This window comes from Amyelois transitella, chromosome 16 (assembly GCF_032362555.1).
Source record: "Amyelois transitella isolate CPQ chromosome 16, ilAmyTran1.1, whole genome shotgun sequence".
Classification (NCBI taxonomy): Eukaryota; Metazoa; Arthropoda; class Insecta; order Lepidoptera; family Pyralidae; genus Amyelois; species Amyelois transitella.
The window spans coordinates 1,659,378-1,678,277 of record NC_083519.1 but is presented as its reverse complement, the minus strand read 5'-3'; the positions used below and the strand labels follow the sequence as shown (position 1 = coordinate 1,678,277).

General features: G+C 36.4%; 1 protein-coding gene and 1 non-coding gene across 2 annotated transcripts in view; one reads left to right on the top strand and one right to left on the bottom strand.

Moving 5' to 3' along the window:
• The window catches only part of LOC106143288 (ankyrin repeat domain-containing protein 29-like), a 36,990-nt gene that overhangs the window by 1,902 nt on the left and 16,188 nt on the right, over positions 1-18,900 (bottom strand). Inside the window, exons 2-9 of the mRNA XM_013345335.2 lie at positions 17,561-17,683; positions 15,195-15,293; positions 14,985-15,083; positions 13,010-13,207; positions 7,161-7,358; positions 6,668-6,766; positions 5,692-5,790; positions 1,496-1,630 (exon numbers count right to left, since the gene is read on the bottom strand). Coding sequence (XP_013200789.2) covers positions 1,496-1,630; positions 5,692-5,790; positions 6,668-6,766; positions 7,161-7,358; positions 13,010-13,207; positions 14,985-15,083; positions 15,195-15,293; positions 17,561-17,683 — 1,050 coding nt within the window. The remainder of the gene's footprint in view (positions 1-1,495; positions 1,631-5,691; positions 5,791-6,667; positions 6,767-7,160; positions 7,359-13,009; positions 13,208-14,984; positions 15,084-15,194; positions 15,294-17,560; positions 17,684-18,900) is intronic.
• Trnac-gca (transfer RNA cysteine (anticodon GCA)) lies at positions 5,301-5,372 on the top strand. Its single transcript has one exon. It is a non-coding gene; the product is annotated as a tRNA-Cys (tRNA).

Here is an 18,900-nt window from a genome sequence, read left to right as displayed (position 1 = left end):
TTGAATCCCGTATGATCTAAGGTTAAATTAAATCCTTTCACAATGTGAACGGGATCCGACTGTATCAATTCATAGCTCTTGAAGTCCATTAGTAGGTAATAAGGTGACTATTTAGGTACAAATTATTTTCGTACTATACACTTAAATAGGTTACGTAGGATAGAACTTCAAACAATGAATATTATTTTGTCGAAGACAGGTTTACATGGATATTTTGCATTCCAGAGGGGTTAGAACGAGTTTTACTCGAACAAACGCGTCGAGCAAGTAATCACGAATTAGTTTGGAATTGCATTAGTGCCATCGCGTTACCACTAGGTGGCGCTGGTCAAATCACATACAAATTCGCACTAACCCCTCAGCCTGCAAGCATGGCCCGCGTGTCGCCGTTTTTTTACTATTACTAGAATGAATTTCTAATAGTGAAACCTATCACTATTAGGAAAGGTAGGCAGGTAAGGTACCTACCTTACCTATCTAATTTATACTTAGAGTTACATAATATTTTTATTAATAGAAGTTTGTTGACAGAAATTAGTGTAGTGTGGTAAATGTAAGAGATATAAAACTGATTAGAACATGAAATACATTTCTCCGTATCCTTTTATGAGACGGACCTTACTATTTCATAGTAAAGGGCCCCGTAAATTCAGAGTAATACGATGAACAAATGATGTTCTGATGTGGGTTTTATGGTCGTTCGTATTTGTTTGTACGTGATGGTGTCACAAGCAGGTGAAATAGTGACGTCATTTGGCTATTTGCTATTTACTTCTGTATAGAGAGAGTATCTGGTAACATCTATATTTGGCATGTTTAGGTCCAAATTGAAATTGACACTGTTATCTATTCTCAAATCTCCATTGAATCATCACATAGGATTTTAAATAGCTTTGGATCACCGCAATTATGACATACATACATTACATACCATCACGCCTGTCTCCCATTGTGGTAGGCAGAGACTATGGACATCTTCTACGATCTTAACAGACCCCTTTCGCCTCCTCCACCATCACCAAAGATAAAAAGATTCAAATCGCAATTATTAATTACAACAGATTGACTAAGTACATGAAAGAAAATGAAGTCTAACGGGGGCTTTATAACGATGATGAATGATGTTATAATGAAAGCGCAGAATCATTATAATAAAAGTAGTTACCTAGTTTGTAGAACATTATTTTTACTAAATTTTTTTGAAAGGCATTCGCGTGAATACTATCACGAATATCTCTAGCCCAGGATCTGTCGTACGCCGAACTCAGGATAATTTCACTACGGGGGTCCCCTGGGGGATTACGCTAGGAGATTCTGGTGAATGTCAAGAAACTTAGGAGCGATTATAATAGAGCGAATTTCGTCAAAATCGGGCATAAATAAGTTTTTTTGGTTTGGATCACCGTTTAGTATAAGTGTATTGTTAAAGCAAAATTTTTTTTTATTCTTACGGGAACGGAATCCTGTTAATAGAGTAGGTATTTCAATGACTTACCTGTCGTTGATCCAGATTGGTTGTCGCGGTCAGTAGATCTAATATAGCTGAAAAGGAACCCCTGGCGGCGCGGCGGAACCCTTCAGGGGGACCCTCGGCGGCCCCCCCTGCCACGCTCACAGGGGACTGGGACCACTGGAGAGAAAAGTTTGTGTTATTTATATTATTTACTAGCGACCCTTTCCGTCTTTGCACGTGTGTAGAAAGAGTGATTCAAGAGGAAGGTTTATATATACCTAAAGCATTTTATAAATTATTTATTATTATAAAGCATTCAAGAAATTGCATCAAAATCCATCGTGTAGTTTTAATGATCTAAGCATACGTACATAGGGACAGGAGCGGGAAGCGATTTTACTTTATACTAGGTATGTACTATAGTGATATGGCGTTTACTGTCGATCGAAGCGCTAGTTTTGTGTGCTCATGCTCTGTGTGTGACGAGTGCAGTTTATTTAAAAAAAAGTAAGTATGTAGGTACTCCAAGAAAACGTAACTACATGATGCTAATTTTACTAAATATGTAAGTCTGTGGGTGTCAAGTTAGAATTTCATAATATAAACATCCCACTCGTGACAAACATCCAAGCAACTAGCCAAAGCGCGACTTCTGCTTCGCTCCTCTCGTAAACTTAACATTTTAGTACCACCCCCGTTGCGCAGAAATTATACTCGAAACAACTTTGTTTATCGCTGCGGTAAATTATAATAAAAACTTCGAACTTCGACATCGATTTATTACATTATCACTGCAATCTACAAAAAACAAAGTCTGCAAGTTAGGATGTTTGAAATTAACTGTTGTGTAGGTATATTTATAATGTAAGTTCCTTGTGCGGTTGTAGGTATACATTTTGACTTAGCATGATATGACGATTGTGGATATTTATCTAAGCGCTTATTGTATGTTCAACAAATAAAACTTAAAATTCCTTCTTCGACACCTATCTATGTTGTAATTAAATTGACTTTCCACTTTACATCGTGTAACATCCTACACCCCATTTCTAGGTAAATATCTGTGCATTAGGCAGGGTCTTAATTCAATCAAAGGCGGGCGTGGGCCTAGCTGGAGTTTCTTTGACGAGTTTCCACGTGTGAGTTCATACATACATACATACATATGATCACGTCTATATCCCTTGCGGGGTAGACAGAGCCAACAGTCTTGAAAAGACTGAATGGCCACGTTCAGCTATTTGGCTTAATGATAGAACCGAGATTCAAATAGTGACAGGTTGCTAGCCCATCGCCTAAAAGAGAATCCCAAGTATGTAAGCCTATCCCTTAGTCGCCTTTTACGACATCCATGGGAAAGAGATGGAGTGTGAGTTCATTTTTATAGATAATAGGTATAGGAACGTAACTTTTGAAAATATTATATACCTACTTGCTTTTACCGGTAACTTAGTTCGCGCCTAAAAAAAGGTTTTTCGCAAATCGCACGGGAACTATAGTTTTCACCGGCATAAAAGGTGTATGTCGTTCTCCAGACTCATAATTTTATAGGTACCGACCCGAAAGTTCAAGATTAGTTTAATTTTGATAAGATAACGCGTTTAATTTTGGTTGACAGCTTAAGTTACAGTGGGCTTAGAAGATACCTGGGCCACCTTCCGTAAGCCACTCAGGCGAAGTGGTACAAATGTATCTCCTAATCTATCCTCCTAATATCTTTATTGTACATACGAATGAACACAAAAATGCAGTAAATTGATAAGACAAAATATACAAAGGCGGACCCATTAAGGGATCTTTTACAGTCAACCATTGATTATTTACGTCGGTACCTTTAATAAATCACCCCTTTTTCCCTAATAGGCAGGCAGTTACATCTTCCATGTGAAAAGGTACTTTTGTATTATTTTGGGTGAAGTTAACCCTAGGAACTGTCAGACAAGCAGCAGATCGTACAAACTTTGTCCCTTCAAACTGAACTATGACCTGATTCCGTCTACCGTAGAAAATGTATCTTAAACTCCTACATCTTGATAACTTATTCAAGGCAAGATCTCCTCGAGTGTACTTGATAACTAACTAACAACTAAGTAGGAAGTAAATACACATACTTAATAGATGTTGCATACATATTAAATCTCTTTCCCGGAGGGATAGGCAGTCTCTTTAAATCAGCCCCGAACCTGCCCTTGAATTCTTTTATATTTACTAACATTTTCTTTATGTTCCTCTGAATCACGTTCATCTGAATGGCTCAAAGATGAATTTGAGATTCAAATACCTAGTGACAGGTTGCTAGCCTGTCGCAAGTCCAAGTTTATATCTAAGCATTTTTGTTAGTCGCCTCTTACGATGTATGGGAAAGATATGGAGTGTTCCTATCAATACATAATAATAAAAAAGTAAATACTAAAATACTGGGAACCAAACGACACTGTCGGAGATTACTAATTACCTATTACTGTTGCTAATAATTTACGAGATTTAAATTTCTATCCATTAAACAGTTTTCTCAAAATCAAGAGTATGATTTAATCCACTCCGAGGTGGGTTGATTCAGAAAACAATCTCCACTGTTTTAGAGCCAATGAATATTGTAGCGGCCAGTCGTGCCTTTGAAATTTTAAAGAGATAAGGTTGCTTGGAGGGTCCCGTCGGTAAGAACATAGTTACAAGGTAAACATAAAAGGCTTAAAGTATTCAAAGTTCTTAGATATAAGCCGGTGTATATATGGAACATATTTTTTTTTAGATATTATGCAAAGACCTTTTGCACATGAGCCATAAAGATAAGCATTGAATGAAGAAATATCGAATACAAGTAAGTAGGTATTTCTTGAGTGAATTTTGAGTTTTTTTTGGTATCCGGTTCAGGTTAATGTACCTACTTATTATTTTCAATAAATGTGTGTATGATGAACAATATTTATATTATTCTTATCCTATTTATTCTCATAAAAATACAGAATACATATTTCTTCTCAACTTGTGTATATTATGACTTCTGTAAGTATATATGCAAACTAGGTATCTTTCTAAACAATCACTGTTGGATCAAAGTTGCGATCAGTTCTCAAAATCAAATACAAATTCAAGTCAATTTGTATCCATACAATGTAACAAACTTGGCTTATTGGCATAATCAAAGTCATGGATTTCAGACGGGTTCCTATTTAAACTTAGTGTTTACAAATAGACGTCTACTTTGATCGTCTTATTCAGATAATATCTGTTTTATTTTTGATGAAATTTTATAAAAGATTTTTGATAAGGGAATGTTGTGATGTGATGAAAGATATAGCGACGGGGATTGAAAAGGTAGGTAATTTATACTTAGATGGTTTGGTCACGTCAAGAGGACAAATGAAAGGGTTCACTAAGCAAACATACATATATAATGGTGAGTGTGAATGGGAATGTTGGAGTGGGAAATCGGAGACGTTCTGGCAAAAGATCAGGTCAAGAGTACTCGTAACCGTGAGTTTGCGTGAAGAGAATTATGATTGTGGATGAAGCGAAATAAGTATACAGGGATTGTGGCAAGTGGAAACAGGTAGGCTGCCTAACCTTGCGCGGGAAAGAGGCGTGATTTTATGTATATGTACCTTCAATGTAACTTTATTGCCATTATTCATAATGCAAATTAAATTATTCTGTTTCACTATATCTCCATAGTACATATTTAATAATACTGACTCATAATCTCCCACGCATTAAATGGAAAGCAATTTGCATGAAGAAATAATTGTTTTATCAGTGGGTGGTGTTATCTTTTATGTAGATGACGTCATGCACTTGTCCGACTGGCTGGTAGGATGTTATTTGATATTTCACTCCTTCGTTCATCGGGGATATAGCTCAGTGGTAGAGCATTCGACTGCAGATCGAGAGGTCCCCGGTTCAAACCCGGGTGTCCCCTGCTAAATTATAGCATACTTTTTTATCGATAAATTTTGTTTTGGGTTTACCATAGACATTGTTCACTTGGTTTTATATATTTTTAAATTAAATATAAATTTTTAAATGCAAATACGAGCTGCAAATGCACGTCATATTATCAAAGGTAGTCACTATGTGTAACATACAAGGGTATAAAATTATTTAAGTACCTATACATATCATTTGTAAAATTAATTAAAGAGATAAAAAGTACTTAAAGATGTTATTTTTAGTAGGGATTGGTGAAATTAATTTGGGTTGACTGTTCCGTGGGTATGTTAGGTGGTGAGTATTCTCACCTGATCAGTGACTGTGGGGTCAGCGCCTCTCGCCAGCAGCAACTCCACGATATCCGCCGCGTCCGCCGCGCACGCCGCATGGAGGGCTGATGATCCTACCTGTGAATTATATGAGAACAATACTCAACGGCCCGAAGGTGATCTTACGCAGTGGAGTCTCCAATACATACATACAGACATACATACATACATATAATCACGTCTATATCCCTTGCGGGGTAGTCAGAGCCAACAACCTTGTAAAGACTGATAGGCCACGTTCAGCTATTTGTCTCCAATACATACATACATAAAATCACGCCTCTTTCCCGGAGGGGTAGGCAGAGACTACCTCTTCCCACTTGCCACGATCTGTGCATACTTCCTTCGCTTCATCCACATTCATAACTCTCTTCATGCAAGCTCGGCGGTTTCGGGTACTCTTGACCTGACCCTTTACCAGGTCACCAATATAAGGATTAAACCTCTAATACTGCTCATGAACTCATAATCTTTTCACCATAAGCATAAGACGACCCAAGAGCCCTACTTTGAGTACGTTCCAGGAGTGGATATGTCACGTGACGCGCCGCGGAGTGTCCGTCTGACCTCCGTGACCCTGTTAAACTATGAACTATAAACTTGAGAATCTGAACCAGCCTCGGTCATGTTTTGCCTCTTTGAAAAAGAGATGGACTGTTTATAGAACCAGCTCATCTTATTTCCATTGTACATATAGAGTTACAATTTGTTTTCACTTGCCTCCAAGCAGCCTCAGTAGCAAGGCACGCGCGACGCCATTTTTATTGCAAGAAAAACTATCGTCCCGTTTCACGTAATAATAAAATTTTATCGCGCGTAAAACTATCGCTGTTTCGCGTTAAAATCGAGTCGCGCGTGTCTACGGGCACAGGTGTACCAAACACCAAGACATTCCTGTCTTTCTTCGGAAATTACTAAAGTTGCAAATTGTAATCATAGAAAGATATAAACAAACATTGTTCTGTAGATGCACGTTCGCGCCAGCTTTCAGCAGGTGCATTGCGATGCCGCGACAACCTTGCGCACATGCCATCTGTAGGGCTGTGACGCCGTTCTGTTGAGAACAAACAATAAATATAAACATACATATAGTCACATCTATATCCCTTGCGGGGTAGACAGAGCCATCAGTTTTAAAAATCTTGATAGAATTGAGATTCAAATAGTGACAGGTGCTAGCCTTTATAACCCTATCCCTTAGTCGCCTTTTACAACATCCATGGGAAAGAGAAGGAGTGGTCCTATTCTTGTTTTATTGGTGCCGGGAACACGGCACCACCGTATATTTATTTATTTACCAATGCATGTACACAGAGAACATAAAAGAATGATAAACACAAGAAACTATACTACCTACATAGGCATCTGTTTATTTCTAAACAAATCTCTTCCAGAGACAGGAGACATGATGGAAAGGGCGAGACCGTTGGGTCAGAAAGTAAGCTTACATTGTCCACAGCATCGACAAAGCACTGACAATCCAGCAATACGCCAACGAGCTCAGTGTGCCGATGCACGGCCGCCAGGTGGAGGGGCGTCCTTCCCGAATTGTCCCGGGCTTCCTTGCTCGCCCCCTTCGAGATGAGAAGCGACGCGGTCGTGCAATGCCCGCCCTCGCACGCGACGTGTAACGCTGTGCGGCCCACCTAATGGTTGAAAAATAGTTTTATAGGAGACCCGCGCGCCTAAAATTTTTATGTTATTTTGTTTCCCAATTTCCAATGTCTTAACTACTCGTATTTTAAATGAAAATCCGTTCAGTAGTTTTTGAGTGTTATAATAACAAACACACATCCTTACAAACTTTCCCATTTACAATATACTAGCTGCACCCTGGGGCTTCGTTCATGATGGAATTTTGGGAAAAAGTACTTTTTTATGGTAATTTTAGGTTATATTCTGGCCGCGTACCAAATTACAACAAAATCCGTCGAGTAGATTTAGCGTGAACGAGAAACAAACAAACAGACGAGCTTGCATGAAAAGAATGATGAATGTGCATGAAGCGAAACAAATATGCAGGGAACGTGGGAACTGGAGAGTGTTTCTGCAGGTCTCTGCCTACTTTTTTTGGGAAGAAGGCCCGATTTTATTGTTTTAAAGGAGGTTTTTATATTCAGAGTGTCTCCGACGTGCAAAATTTGAATTGTGTACGTAACTCATATACATAATTATGAAAGTTAAATTACACATAGTATTTCACTATGTGTAATTTACTTCATTAATAATAAATTATGCCGAATCAGGTTACCTCTAATGAACTAATTAATCAATATTTCTGTTTAATTTATGTGTTCCGCACATTCGCACCGTTGTGTTTACGTTCCGTTACAAAGTGATAAGCAACAGAATCATGAGATTCTTATTAATTAAATATATCGTAGTCCTCATACGTCAGTCACAGTGCAATGTTATCTATAAAATTATTCTGATACATATGATGTCACCCGTGTAACCTCCTTAACCTTAATATTTTAGAGAAAAAAAAATGTTAAATCCATTAGCTAGCTAGGTTCTAAGAATTCTTGCTGCAATTTTTTAAATTACTATTTTAATTTAAATTATTTTTTGCCAAATTCTACTAATGAGATGAAATTACCTACCTATGTTATCCTCCTGTACTTATTTAATTTGCGATACTAGGCTGACATGACTTGTAACAGCTGTAATTGGATCCACGGTTGTACTTGACAGCTTCGAGTGTAAATGGATTGAGCGCGATACGATGTTTGTTCCTGGTTTATTGAAAATGTCAAATAAAACCAGCCCTTGTTGAAGAGCTCTTGTGACGTACTGTAATCCTGGTATATAGCCAAATTTCTGGTATTCCTGGATCAAATCGAATTACGGCGATACTGGCCGCCGGGCGGACAAACTGGAACGGTTTCCCGGAAGCGGAAATTACAATGAAAATTGAATAAGGTTGGAGCCATAGGGACCGCGGGGACTCTAATATATCCGGTAAAGATAATGAATTTATTTTTGAAAAGGATTGAACAGTTTTGTGCATGTTTTTTTACTAACGATAGTGGACCACAAACAGATACCGCGAATTTTAAACACAATCCTCTAATTTAATACAAAAAATATATCCATTGTATTTTTATACATGTTATATGGCATTTTTAAATTAAATCTGCCATTTGAGGTCACTCCTGTATGTAAGGAATATACACTCGTAATATTTTAAAATGTGGCTTCATAAAGCGGTTGCAAGTGCACCATATGCCCCTTCTGTCATAACCACAAACCACATAATGGTTTTATTGTTTTGATTTTAACATTTTATAGGTACCTACAAGCTTGCATGAAGAGAGCGAAAGAGGTATGTAGGTATCGTAGCAAGTAGAAAGATGTAGTCGGTGCCTACCCCTGCGAGAAAAAAGCGTGATTTTAATAGGACCACTAGGATATATTTCCCATGCATGTCGTAAAAGGCGACTAGGGGAAAGATTTCTAAAATTGGGATTCTTCTTTTATGAGATGTATTACTCGTAGCATCATGTCAACTATCAGCCTTTCAGTCCTTACAAGACAACAGTCTTGTAAGGTAAAATATTTATATCAAATTTAGCCAACAGGCTCTGTCTACTCTGCAAGGAGCATAGATGTGATTAAATGTATGTATGCATTTAAGCGCATTTAAATTGAAATTCATTATAATCAAATATCCATCAATCCCACACGGCATGCATAAACTCATCGGGGTGTGTGGTGATCAATCACATTTTCATCCGTTTCAGATTTGAAATTATTTCTTTTTTTTTTATTAGGTGTCGAGCCTTGTGCTTTTCACATTGAGGAAAAAGAAAACGAAATGAAAATCAAGAAAAGCATCCCCAAATTGTATTTTAGTTATTTTTGATGTAGGATGAGTGATTTGTATGAAATGCCATCTCCTAAAATAAATGTAAGAAAATGTGGATGAATGTGAAACTAGGTAGGTACCTACTCGAATTAGCGCTCAGAACGAATTATTTTACAATTTGTTTTGTGGTTAAATTACTTTTTTATAGGTAAAAATAATAGTTTTAAAAAAACTAAAAAACTACGCTTTTATTGCTAATGGAACTAAAAAATAGAAAATAAAAATTAATGACAAAGGAATTATAAAACAGTAGTAGCCAGTCGAACAATCAGTTATAGTCAATTACCTCCGATTAAAATTATAACAAAATTAAATTTATAAACAAAACAATTTAAATCTGAGTAAAAAGCGTGGGGTGTCTGATGTAGTAAATATTAAAATCATTCTATTAGCATATATTTATGACAAGAGAGTAATGAAAATGAAGTAAAATGCACCCCACGCTTTTTACTCAGATTTAAATTGTTTTGTTTATAAATTTAATTTTGTTATAATTTTAATCGGAGGTAATTGACTATAACTGATTGTTCGACTTGCTACTACTGTTTTATAATTCCTTTGTCATTAATTTTTATTTTCTATTTTTTAGTTCCATTAGCAATAAAAGCGTAGTTTTTTAGTTTTTTTTAAACTATTATTTATTTTCTATTTTTTAGTTCGATTAGCAATAAAACGTGTAGTTTTTTAGTTTTTTTATACAATTATTTTTTGGAAGTTAACACTTCTAGTATAACTATCTTACTAGAAAAGACTTTCGCAACCATGCGCCCATCGCCGGAGGTTTTCACAACTAACTTTCTTAAAGTTATATGTGGCCTGATTGGATTAAATCTCATAATATTCTCATCATCATGATTCTTTTTTAGGCGATGGGCTTGCAACCTGTCAGTATTTGAATCTCAATTCTATCTTAAAGCCAAATAGCTGAACGTGGCCTATCAGTCTTTACAAGACTGTTGGCTCTGTCTACCCCGCAAGGGATATAGACGTGATTATATGTATGTATGATGATTGTTAAACCCAGTTGAAAAGAATTTTATAGTGATAAATCACTGTTAATAATATTTTTGACTATCCAGCAAACATAATAATTTTCGATTGTGGCCTTGCCAGGAATCAAACCACAAGATTAAGGGGCAGATTGATACAGGAACAAAAATATTTCAAACATACCTCCACTGCCTTTACAACCAGGAACGCAACAATGTTTATCTGAAGACATCGTGGCACTTTTGTTGTAAAATCTGTCTTTCACAAAAACAAACACAAACTTGGGACTCCTATCTCAAATAATCAGGTACTTTTTACAGGAGTCCTATCTCAAAATATCTGCACAACACAGTGAACACAGTCAGAGTCCAATCTCAGATGTCCAATCAAAATCACACGAATATCCGGAAGAACAAAGCTCGACTCAACGGAAGATTCCAAACTCCAAATAACGACAAGTTATCAGCACAAAACAAAGTGCAAATAGGTAAATACATAGGCACCGGTATAAAAAAACAGAAAGAAAGTTTACAGGTGTTCGAATCGAATTGAAAACTTACTGCAAAACTTATTTGACATAAATAAACTGTCACTCATTTTCCAAACGAGTATTACAGTGTTGCTATTATAAATAGGCAAAAGATACCTAATGTTAATTCAAGAATTGCATTAATATGTTAAATACGTATTAAATATCGCAAAGTTCTGTAGGTAGTAACTTTATTCTTGTATTATTGTAAATTTAGTTGTTCAATTTTCATTTATTACTTTTGTTTTATTACTTATATATTTTTTATTGTTTTAAAATATTCTACTAATTCTACTATTGTTTCTAATGGTAATTCTAAATGGAGCGATGCGATGAAATAAAAAAGCCTCAGGTTAATAGTAACATTATATGGAAATATATTACATCTCTTTTTGGACTCCTTATACGTCAGAACTTCTTGGTTTCTTGTATGGAGATTACTGGCACTGGTGCTATCTCTGTCTCTCTTACTCTCATACGAAGGATCTAAAAATGAATTTATTAATCCTGGCAGTTTTAATAAGGATAATGAGAAACTCTTATCAAAATATTGCATTGTCATCGGTCCTTGATACGTGTGCAAAGTTCCAAGTTGATCAGACGTTTAGAAATCAGTGAAAATTAAGCTCAAAGATTCCGTTACATACATACATACATACATACCTACATACATACATACCTACATACATACATACAATCCAAGCTAATAAAAGCGTAGTAATAAAAATTTTTGAGCAAGTTATATTTCGGCTCAAGTTGAAAAGTATTGATGAGATTGACCGAACTGGGTGAAAATCGTCAGACTTGTCTCACCATGGAACAACACAATGATACTTGTGGGATAGATGGACGAATTTACATGAACTGTGGGACCTAAAATCCGCTAACGAAATTATGAGGAATCTAATCTGACTTTGTTATGAAAAATAATTATAATTTGCTAGCCCATAGCAAACTTAATATAGCCATCCAGCAGCATCCGTCCCGTAACGTACTGACGTGTTGCATTTATTTTACATTCATACATATGGTCACGTCTGTATCCCTTGCGGGGTAGACAGAGCCAGTCTTGAAAAGACTGAATGGCCACGTTCAGCTTTTTAGCTTAATGATAGAATTGAGATTCAAATAGTGACAGGTTGCTAACTCATCGCCTAAAAAAGAATCCCAAGTTTGTAAGCCTATCCCTTAGTCATCTTTTACGACATTCGTGGGAAAGATATGGAGTGGTATTCTTTTTTATATTGGTGCCGGGAACCACACGGCACATGTATTTATTGTATTTAATTAAAACAAAAGCTAACCTTTACATGACAATTCTCTAATCTTTCATGTAACAAAATAAACGTAACAAAATCCATTAACATAAGCGCCGCACTGATGGTTTAATTAATAAGGAATAACGAACAATTACCAGTGGCATTCGGTTAATGGCCACTTTGGCCGGCTGTTGCTGCGACCTCCCTTTTTATTATGCAAGCCGTGTTCCTGACAGTTCGCTCGGGGTAATGCTGATAATTACATGGTTGTTATTTCTCCAGGGTAGGTATAGGGTATATAATATCAGGTGAATTAAAGATGATGTTTATGATATCAGAAATCTCACAACCGTAAGTCTTTTATAACATTTATTACCTATTAAACGAACAATACGTACACATAATAACCTGTTTATATATAAATATAAACTGTTTATTTTAAATTTTAAATGACAAACAAGGAAATATTCTAGGTTATTCCCATAGCATGTTGGTCTGGTCTGAAGTAAATGCCGTAGTTTATAGTTTTCAGATGATTGGACAAAACTAGTCATAATGTAACCATATTCTGATTGATACGCATATCATGGAACTTTTTAAGCTAATAATACCTTCTATACTTGACTTTAGTAAATAAAATGTGTCAATTACCTTATTAACGGCGTCTATGTAACCCCCCTTTTCCAACAGCAGATCTACCAGGGCCGCATGACCAGCGCGGGATGCTAACGCTAGCGGCGCGTCACCGCTAGCGTCGGTTCCTTGCACATTTGCCCCCAGTTCAATGGCGTAGGACGCCACGTCCAGGGCTCCGCGGGAACAAGCGCATTGCAGGAGGTCGTTCTGTTTCTGCAATGTTTATTTTCAATTAATTTTCGAAGCACCAATCAGTTTTTAGGATATTTACAGAGGCAGGCAATTAAAAATCGGGTTTATGGTAGATACCCGATTCTTAATTTTAAATGTTTTATACAAAAAGGTCACTAACCTTTCAATTCACTATTTACACTACTGAACAAAAACAACTTAAATTTAAGTAACAGTGATGTGGGTATCAGTTGAGGAAATGATAAAGGAAATTCTAAAAGAAGCGTAGGCTCGGGGCAAAAACTTGTACTGTCATTTAAATGTCCAGTTGTTCTTTATTTTCTTTAAGAAGGATTCTGATCCCCTCGTAGACGAAACATAACTAGATGTGTTTTCATCGCACGAAAAACAATCGCTGTCCTGTTTCACGTCATAATAAAAAACGAAACAGCGATAGTTGTATTCCGCGCGATAAAAATGGCGTCGTCGCGCGTGCCATCCTGCGGGAGCTGAACTAGGAGTTCACAGGAATAATTAAATGAATGAAATGTTTCGGTAGAATGAAAACAGTTTCCATAAGTTATGCATTAATGTTCGTTTCAGCAACTAGTGGCTTGCGAGCAAATATTAGTTTAGGTATTATTTGCAAAGTTACATAAATCTCAGTAAGTATTTACTTTAATAATATACGTATAACTATGATTAACAAAGATGAGTACGATACGTAGCTATTTAGAATCTTTGTAAAGTTATAGAAGATACACGCTTTAAAGATGTGATGCTGGAGAAGAATGCTTGGAATTTTTTAGACCGAGATGCGATCAAATGTCTCCAGTCTTCATACTCCTAGAGCTAGCATTTAGCAGCGTCTGTTTTCCATTGTAAAGACTTGTAAACATTCTTTGGTCACGTCTCGAGGCGCGATAATTTGTCCATAGAACGCCTTGTCATTCAGGGAAAAGAAGAAGGCCCTAGACTAGACCGCACGTTGGACCGACCATAAAAAGTCTATTGTGGGCCAGTCTATAAACAAGTGCAGTAGGATGTCTTCGAGCAGAGAATAGTGACGAAGCATCGTGTGGAGTGTTTCATATGCCCCTCCAGTTCCACGACTATATGACGACCACGACCACTCTGTGAAGAGTGCATCGAAAAGAAGATAAGTAGGTAGGTGTTTCTGTTTGTATATTGTTTTCTTCCATTCATCATCATCTATTTATCATCCTTCTATATATATCATCGTATATTGTTATTTACTTGAACTTAAACTATCATTAAGTTAAAACTAATTCCTTTCTATGAAGGTCTAGTTATAATCAGCTTAACTACTATTCATTTGGAAGCCCGCGTTGCTGTAAGTTTTTTCTGTACGTTACTGAGAATGAAAATTCTTTGTTCAAAAAATGTGTCATCTCTGACTTAATGTAGGTTACGTCTTTGACGCAAGACTCGATGCACTCAATTCATTACCGAGACTGTGTAATCCTTTCACCGGTGTAAGTGCAAGTTAATGAAATAACTAACCAAAGTATACTATTTTATATTGTTTAATTTCAATTTAAAACAAAACACTCATTTTAGCTGTTACATTGACTTGTGGTTTTTCATATCATCATCGATTTGTGATGATATTCGTAGGTGAGCTAAAAATCCGTTTAGAAATAGGAGTAGGTACGACGACACAGTACCCGGCTATCATGAATTTTTAGCAGGCGTCAGCCACGGCAATTCACCACATTTGGCAGGCTTCCCAGGAAAGGTGCTAGATTTCTGATAAATTTCGTCGGGTACCAGGAAAGTATAAGCAAATAGAAAGTACCTTGTTAGTAGCCGCCAGGCAAGCCCCTGCTGCGACGAGTGTCTTCACGGCTTCTAGATGTCCATGCCATGCGGCCATTAGAAGTGGTCGCATTCCGAACTGAAAATTACACAATCTTTTAATGTTATGTTGCCTAAGTCTTCAAACAAAATGTTCTCAAACTTTGTTTGGAAATGCAGGATGCAGAAGAAGATGGAACGATCTTCTCACCTTGTCAGCCGCTTCAATGTCACACTTGGCTTCGATGAGCAATTTGATGATAGCCACATTGCCTCTGCTTGCCGCCCAGTGGATCGGTGCTCTGCCGTACTGGAACAAGAGAAGAAGAAAATAAACCAATGTCCTGAATTAGGTCAGCTAAGGCCTAACCCAAATCCATTGGTTTATTGGGCAACGTGCTCGCAATTTTAGTTTTTTTATATTTTTTATTAGAAACGCGTTGGGCGTGCCTCGTAGGTACTGAAAGATCGAAAGTAGTTAATATACCTATAGGCATGAAGTTGGCATGTAAGTAGTTAGGTTCTTACAAAAGGATAAATAAGAGATTTTTTGGAAATTCAAAGGGGAATAGGTATAAAGCTAGTCGTCTAATGTTAAAGTATATAAAAAGTTGTTATTCAGAGCATACAAATAGGTAACATCAAAGCTAATATTTCATTAATTTCCTTTTCGGTGTTACGTACTTCGCGGAATTTTTGCCTGAAATGTTATTCAGTGCGTTCTTGTGAGCCAAAAAAATAATGATCTTTGTTGGAGGCTATCCCTCGGGAGATATGTAATTTATTATTAACAAGGTTTGTTTTCTTTAGCTTTCAATGAGCTTGTAAGGAATTTATAATAATGTTCAACTTTAAGAGCAGAGAATTATCTGTAACTATTTAATTAATATTATATAGACCAATGTCTTTTAGATATAGCACGTGGAATTTGAACCGGTACCCACCGGTGCATTACGGTTTTTGATAGGGACATTTTAACTGTTCGTTAATATATCTTTATGTTATAAATAAATGGTATTAACCCGCAGCATCGCCCGCGTGAACGTATCGTCCACAAAATACGACAAATTTAACGCCATCCATATTAATTATTAAATATAGTATCGTTGAGTTAGTTATCTCGTAATACAAGTATAGAACTTACTTCGAGGCGAACTCAATCTGTGTAATTTGTCCCGTATATATATATTTATTTATTATTATTTATTTATTAATTGGTGCATCAACCCAATTAAAGGGCAGGTGGCCATCAATAAAACTATTCGTATCCTAAACGCTAGTGCTTCTAACTCCATTTAGTACGTTGTTATTTTTACTTTGATCTGGAAATAAACCGCTTGATCAATACAGTGTAGTTCCGAGAACTACGATTAATGACACTTTACTTAATTTGATAATTTCCAACCCAAATTATTGCGTAAATATAGTTTTATTCAAACTTGTGCCGTGTGGTGAAGGCACACACTATTAAAAAATAATAATAGTACGACTCTATTTTTTCCCACGTATGTCGTAAAAGGCTATAAGTTATAGGCTTATAAACTTGGCATTGTTCTTTTAGGCGATGGGATAGCAATCATTTGAATCTCAATTCTATCACTAAGTCAAACAGCTGAACGTGGCCTATCAGTCTTTTCAAGACTGTTGGCTACCACGCACGAGAAATAGAAATAATTAAATTTGTGTATGTATGTTATTTATTTAAACTTAATGCTAGAAAGTCACTGTCACATGCTTAAGCTAGATCTAAATAAAAAAAAGCTATTTCAACTATATTTAGTCGGTCACACAAGAGTTACCTTGAAAACTCAAATTGTTCCAAATTAATTGTTATAAATTATGACATTTCAAAACTATTGGCCCTGTCTACCTCGCAAGGGATATAGACGTGATTATATGTATGTATGTATATATGTGCGTATTCAGTGATCATGGGCCTGAGTTACCTACATTGTAGAAGTACACAATTTTAAAGTATTTCTAATTTCGAACGTTCGATTTTTTTTAAGTATCACATTTCATCGTGGCCAGTTACATAAACATAACTTTTTTTTTATATTAGTTCTACAGATGCAAAGATATTGCAAATCGTTAAATTCGTGTTTATTTTCAAGCGAGATACCTTATAGCTGTAGTCAGGTGGCTCACTCGAACTTTTCACGTGCCTAATTACGGCGAATGTTGGATAAAATCTATCAATCATTCAGTCTGGGACACCTTTAGCTGATCAGATTGATCGATCGTATGGAATAATTATATTGAAACATGGTTAACTAGCTTTTGCACAGGGCTTCGCACCTAGGAAATTTCGGAATAAAACAATTTATAGCCTATGTTACTCCCAAACGTCATAAAAATGAGTCAAATTTCGTAGAAATCAGTTCAATCAAAAGTTTTTGAGTTCTATATAAACAACATGCCATAACATATAATCACGTCTATATCTCTTGCTGGGTGGACAGAGCCGACAGTAATCAAAATACTGAAAGGCGGAGATTCAAAAAGTGACAGGTTGCTAGCCCATCGCCTTAAAGAAGAATCTCACCTATATAGGAATGGTTTAATAATAAAACTTACATTATTTCTACAGTTGACATCAGTAGGTCTCTGTAGGGCTTCGATGACGGCTTCTGGCTCGTTCTTGATGACCGCCTCGTGCAGCAGCAAGTCGTTCTGCTGCACCCTCGAACGCCCCTCCATCTGGAACAAGAAAACATACATTAACATACATAAATCACGTCTTACGGAGTAGACAGAGACATCAGTTTTCAAATTACTATAAGGCCTCGTTCAGCTGCTTAGATCAATGATTTGAGACTTCAATAGTGATAGGTTGTTAGCTTATATAATTGCCTACGAGATGTAGGTATCCCAAGTTTATAAGTTACCTTATTCGACTTTTACGACATCCGCAATAAAGATGTGGAGTGGTCCTATTTTAAAGTTCTGGGAATCACATGGCACAAAATTATCAATAATTGTTTCTTTCAATTTCATTCATCAGAGAATAGGTACTTGCAAAATGTTATGTTTAGAATGCATACATACCATACATACATAAAATCACGCCTTTGTCTCGGAGGGGCAGGCAGAGACTACATCTTTCCCCTTGCCATGTCACTTGCATAATTCTTTCGCTTCATCCACATTCATAACTCTCTTCATGCAATCTCCGCGGGTTCGAGTACTCTTAGAACACTTATGTATATTTTTAATAATTTTATTAAATGTAGCAATCAAATCATACCATATTGTGCCTAAATAGGTTACATATATCAAAGTAAACTTATATTTAGGATAAGATTCCACAAAAGTAAAGGTTTAAAACATTTTTATTTACGTGGGTAGTTAGTTTTATTTACGTACGTGAGTTTATACACAACTTTTCAGTCATCTTTTATTCACGAGTCCCGCCAGTGCCTTCCGCTAGACTTTCACCAAAAATGAAAATAAAATGGCGCTTTATATTCGCGTCTAGAATGGTTACTATCAGAATCTATTTTTGGTGGATTCGGTTAAAAGTTGCAACCCCCGTACTATGTGGAATGACCTACTAATACATACATATCAGCGACGTCTCAGTGTCACCTTTGTTCTTCATTTCATTGTCCTCACTCATTGTTCCACGCGTTAATTACAACTCCCGCCGAGTTATAATCTCCTGGTACTATTAAAATAAATTGGGAAGCTAATGAACCGCCCAGTTTTACAAACTCATTATAAAATGAAAAAGGAATCCCGGTAGGCACTCTACGCAATGTCAGTTAAAATGTGCATTAGTACAATAATAACTTTAAGTTATTTCTGATTAAATAAAAATTGGAGAGTTTTAAATTAATCAATAATATAATGAGACTCTTCCTGCCTATAATCGATTTCCTCATAATATATTTGTTTACGGAACAAAGAACATGACA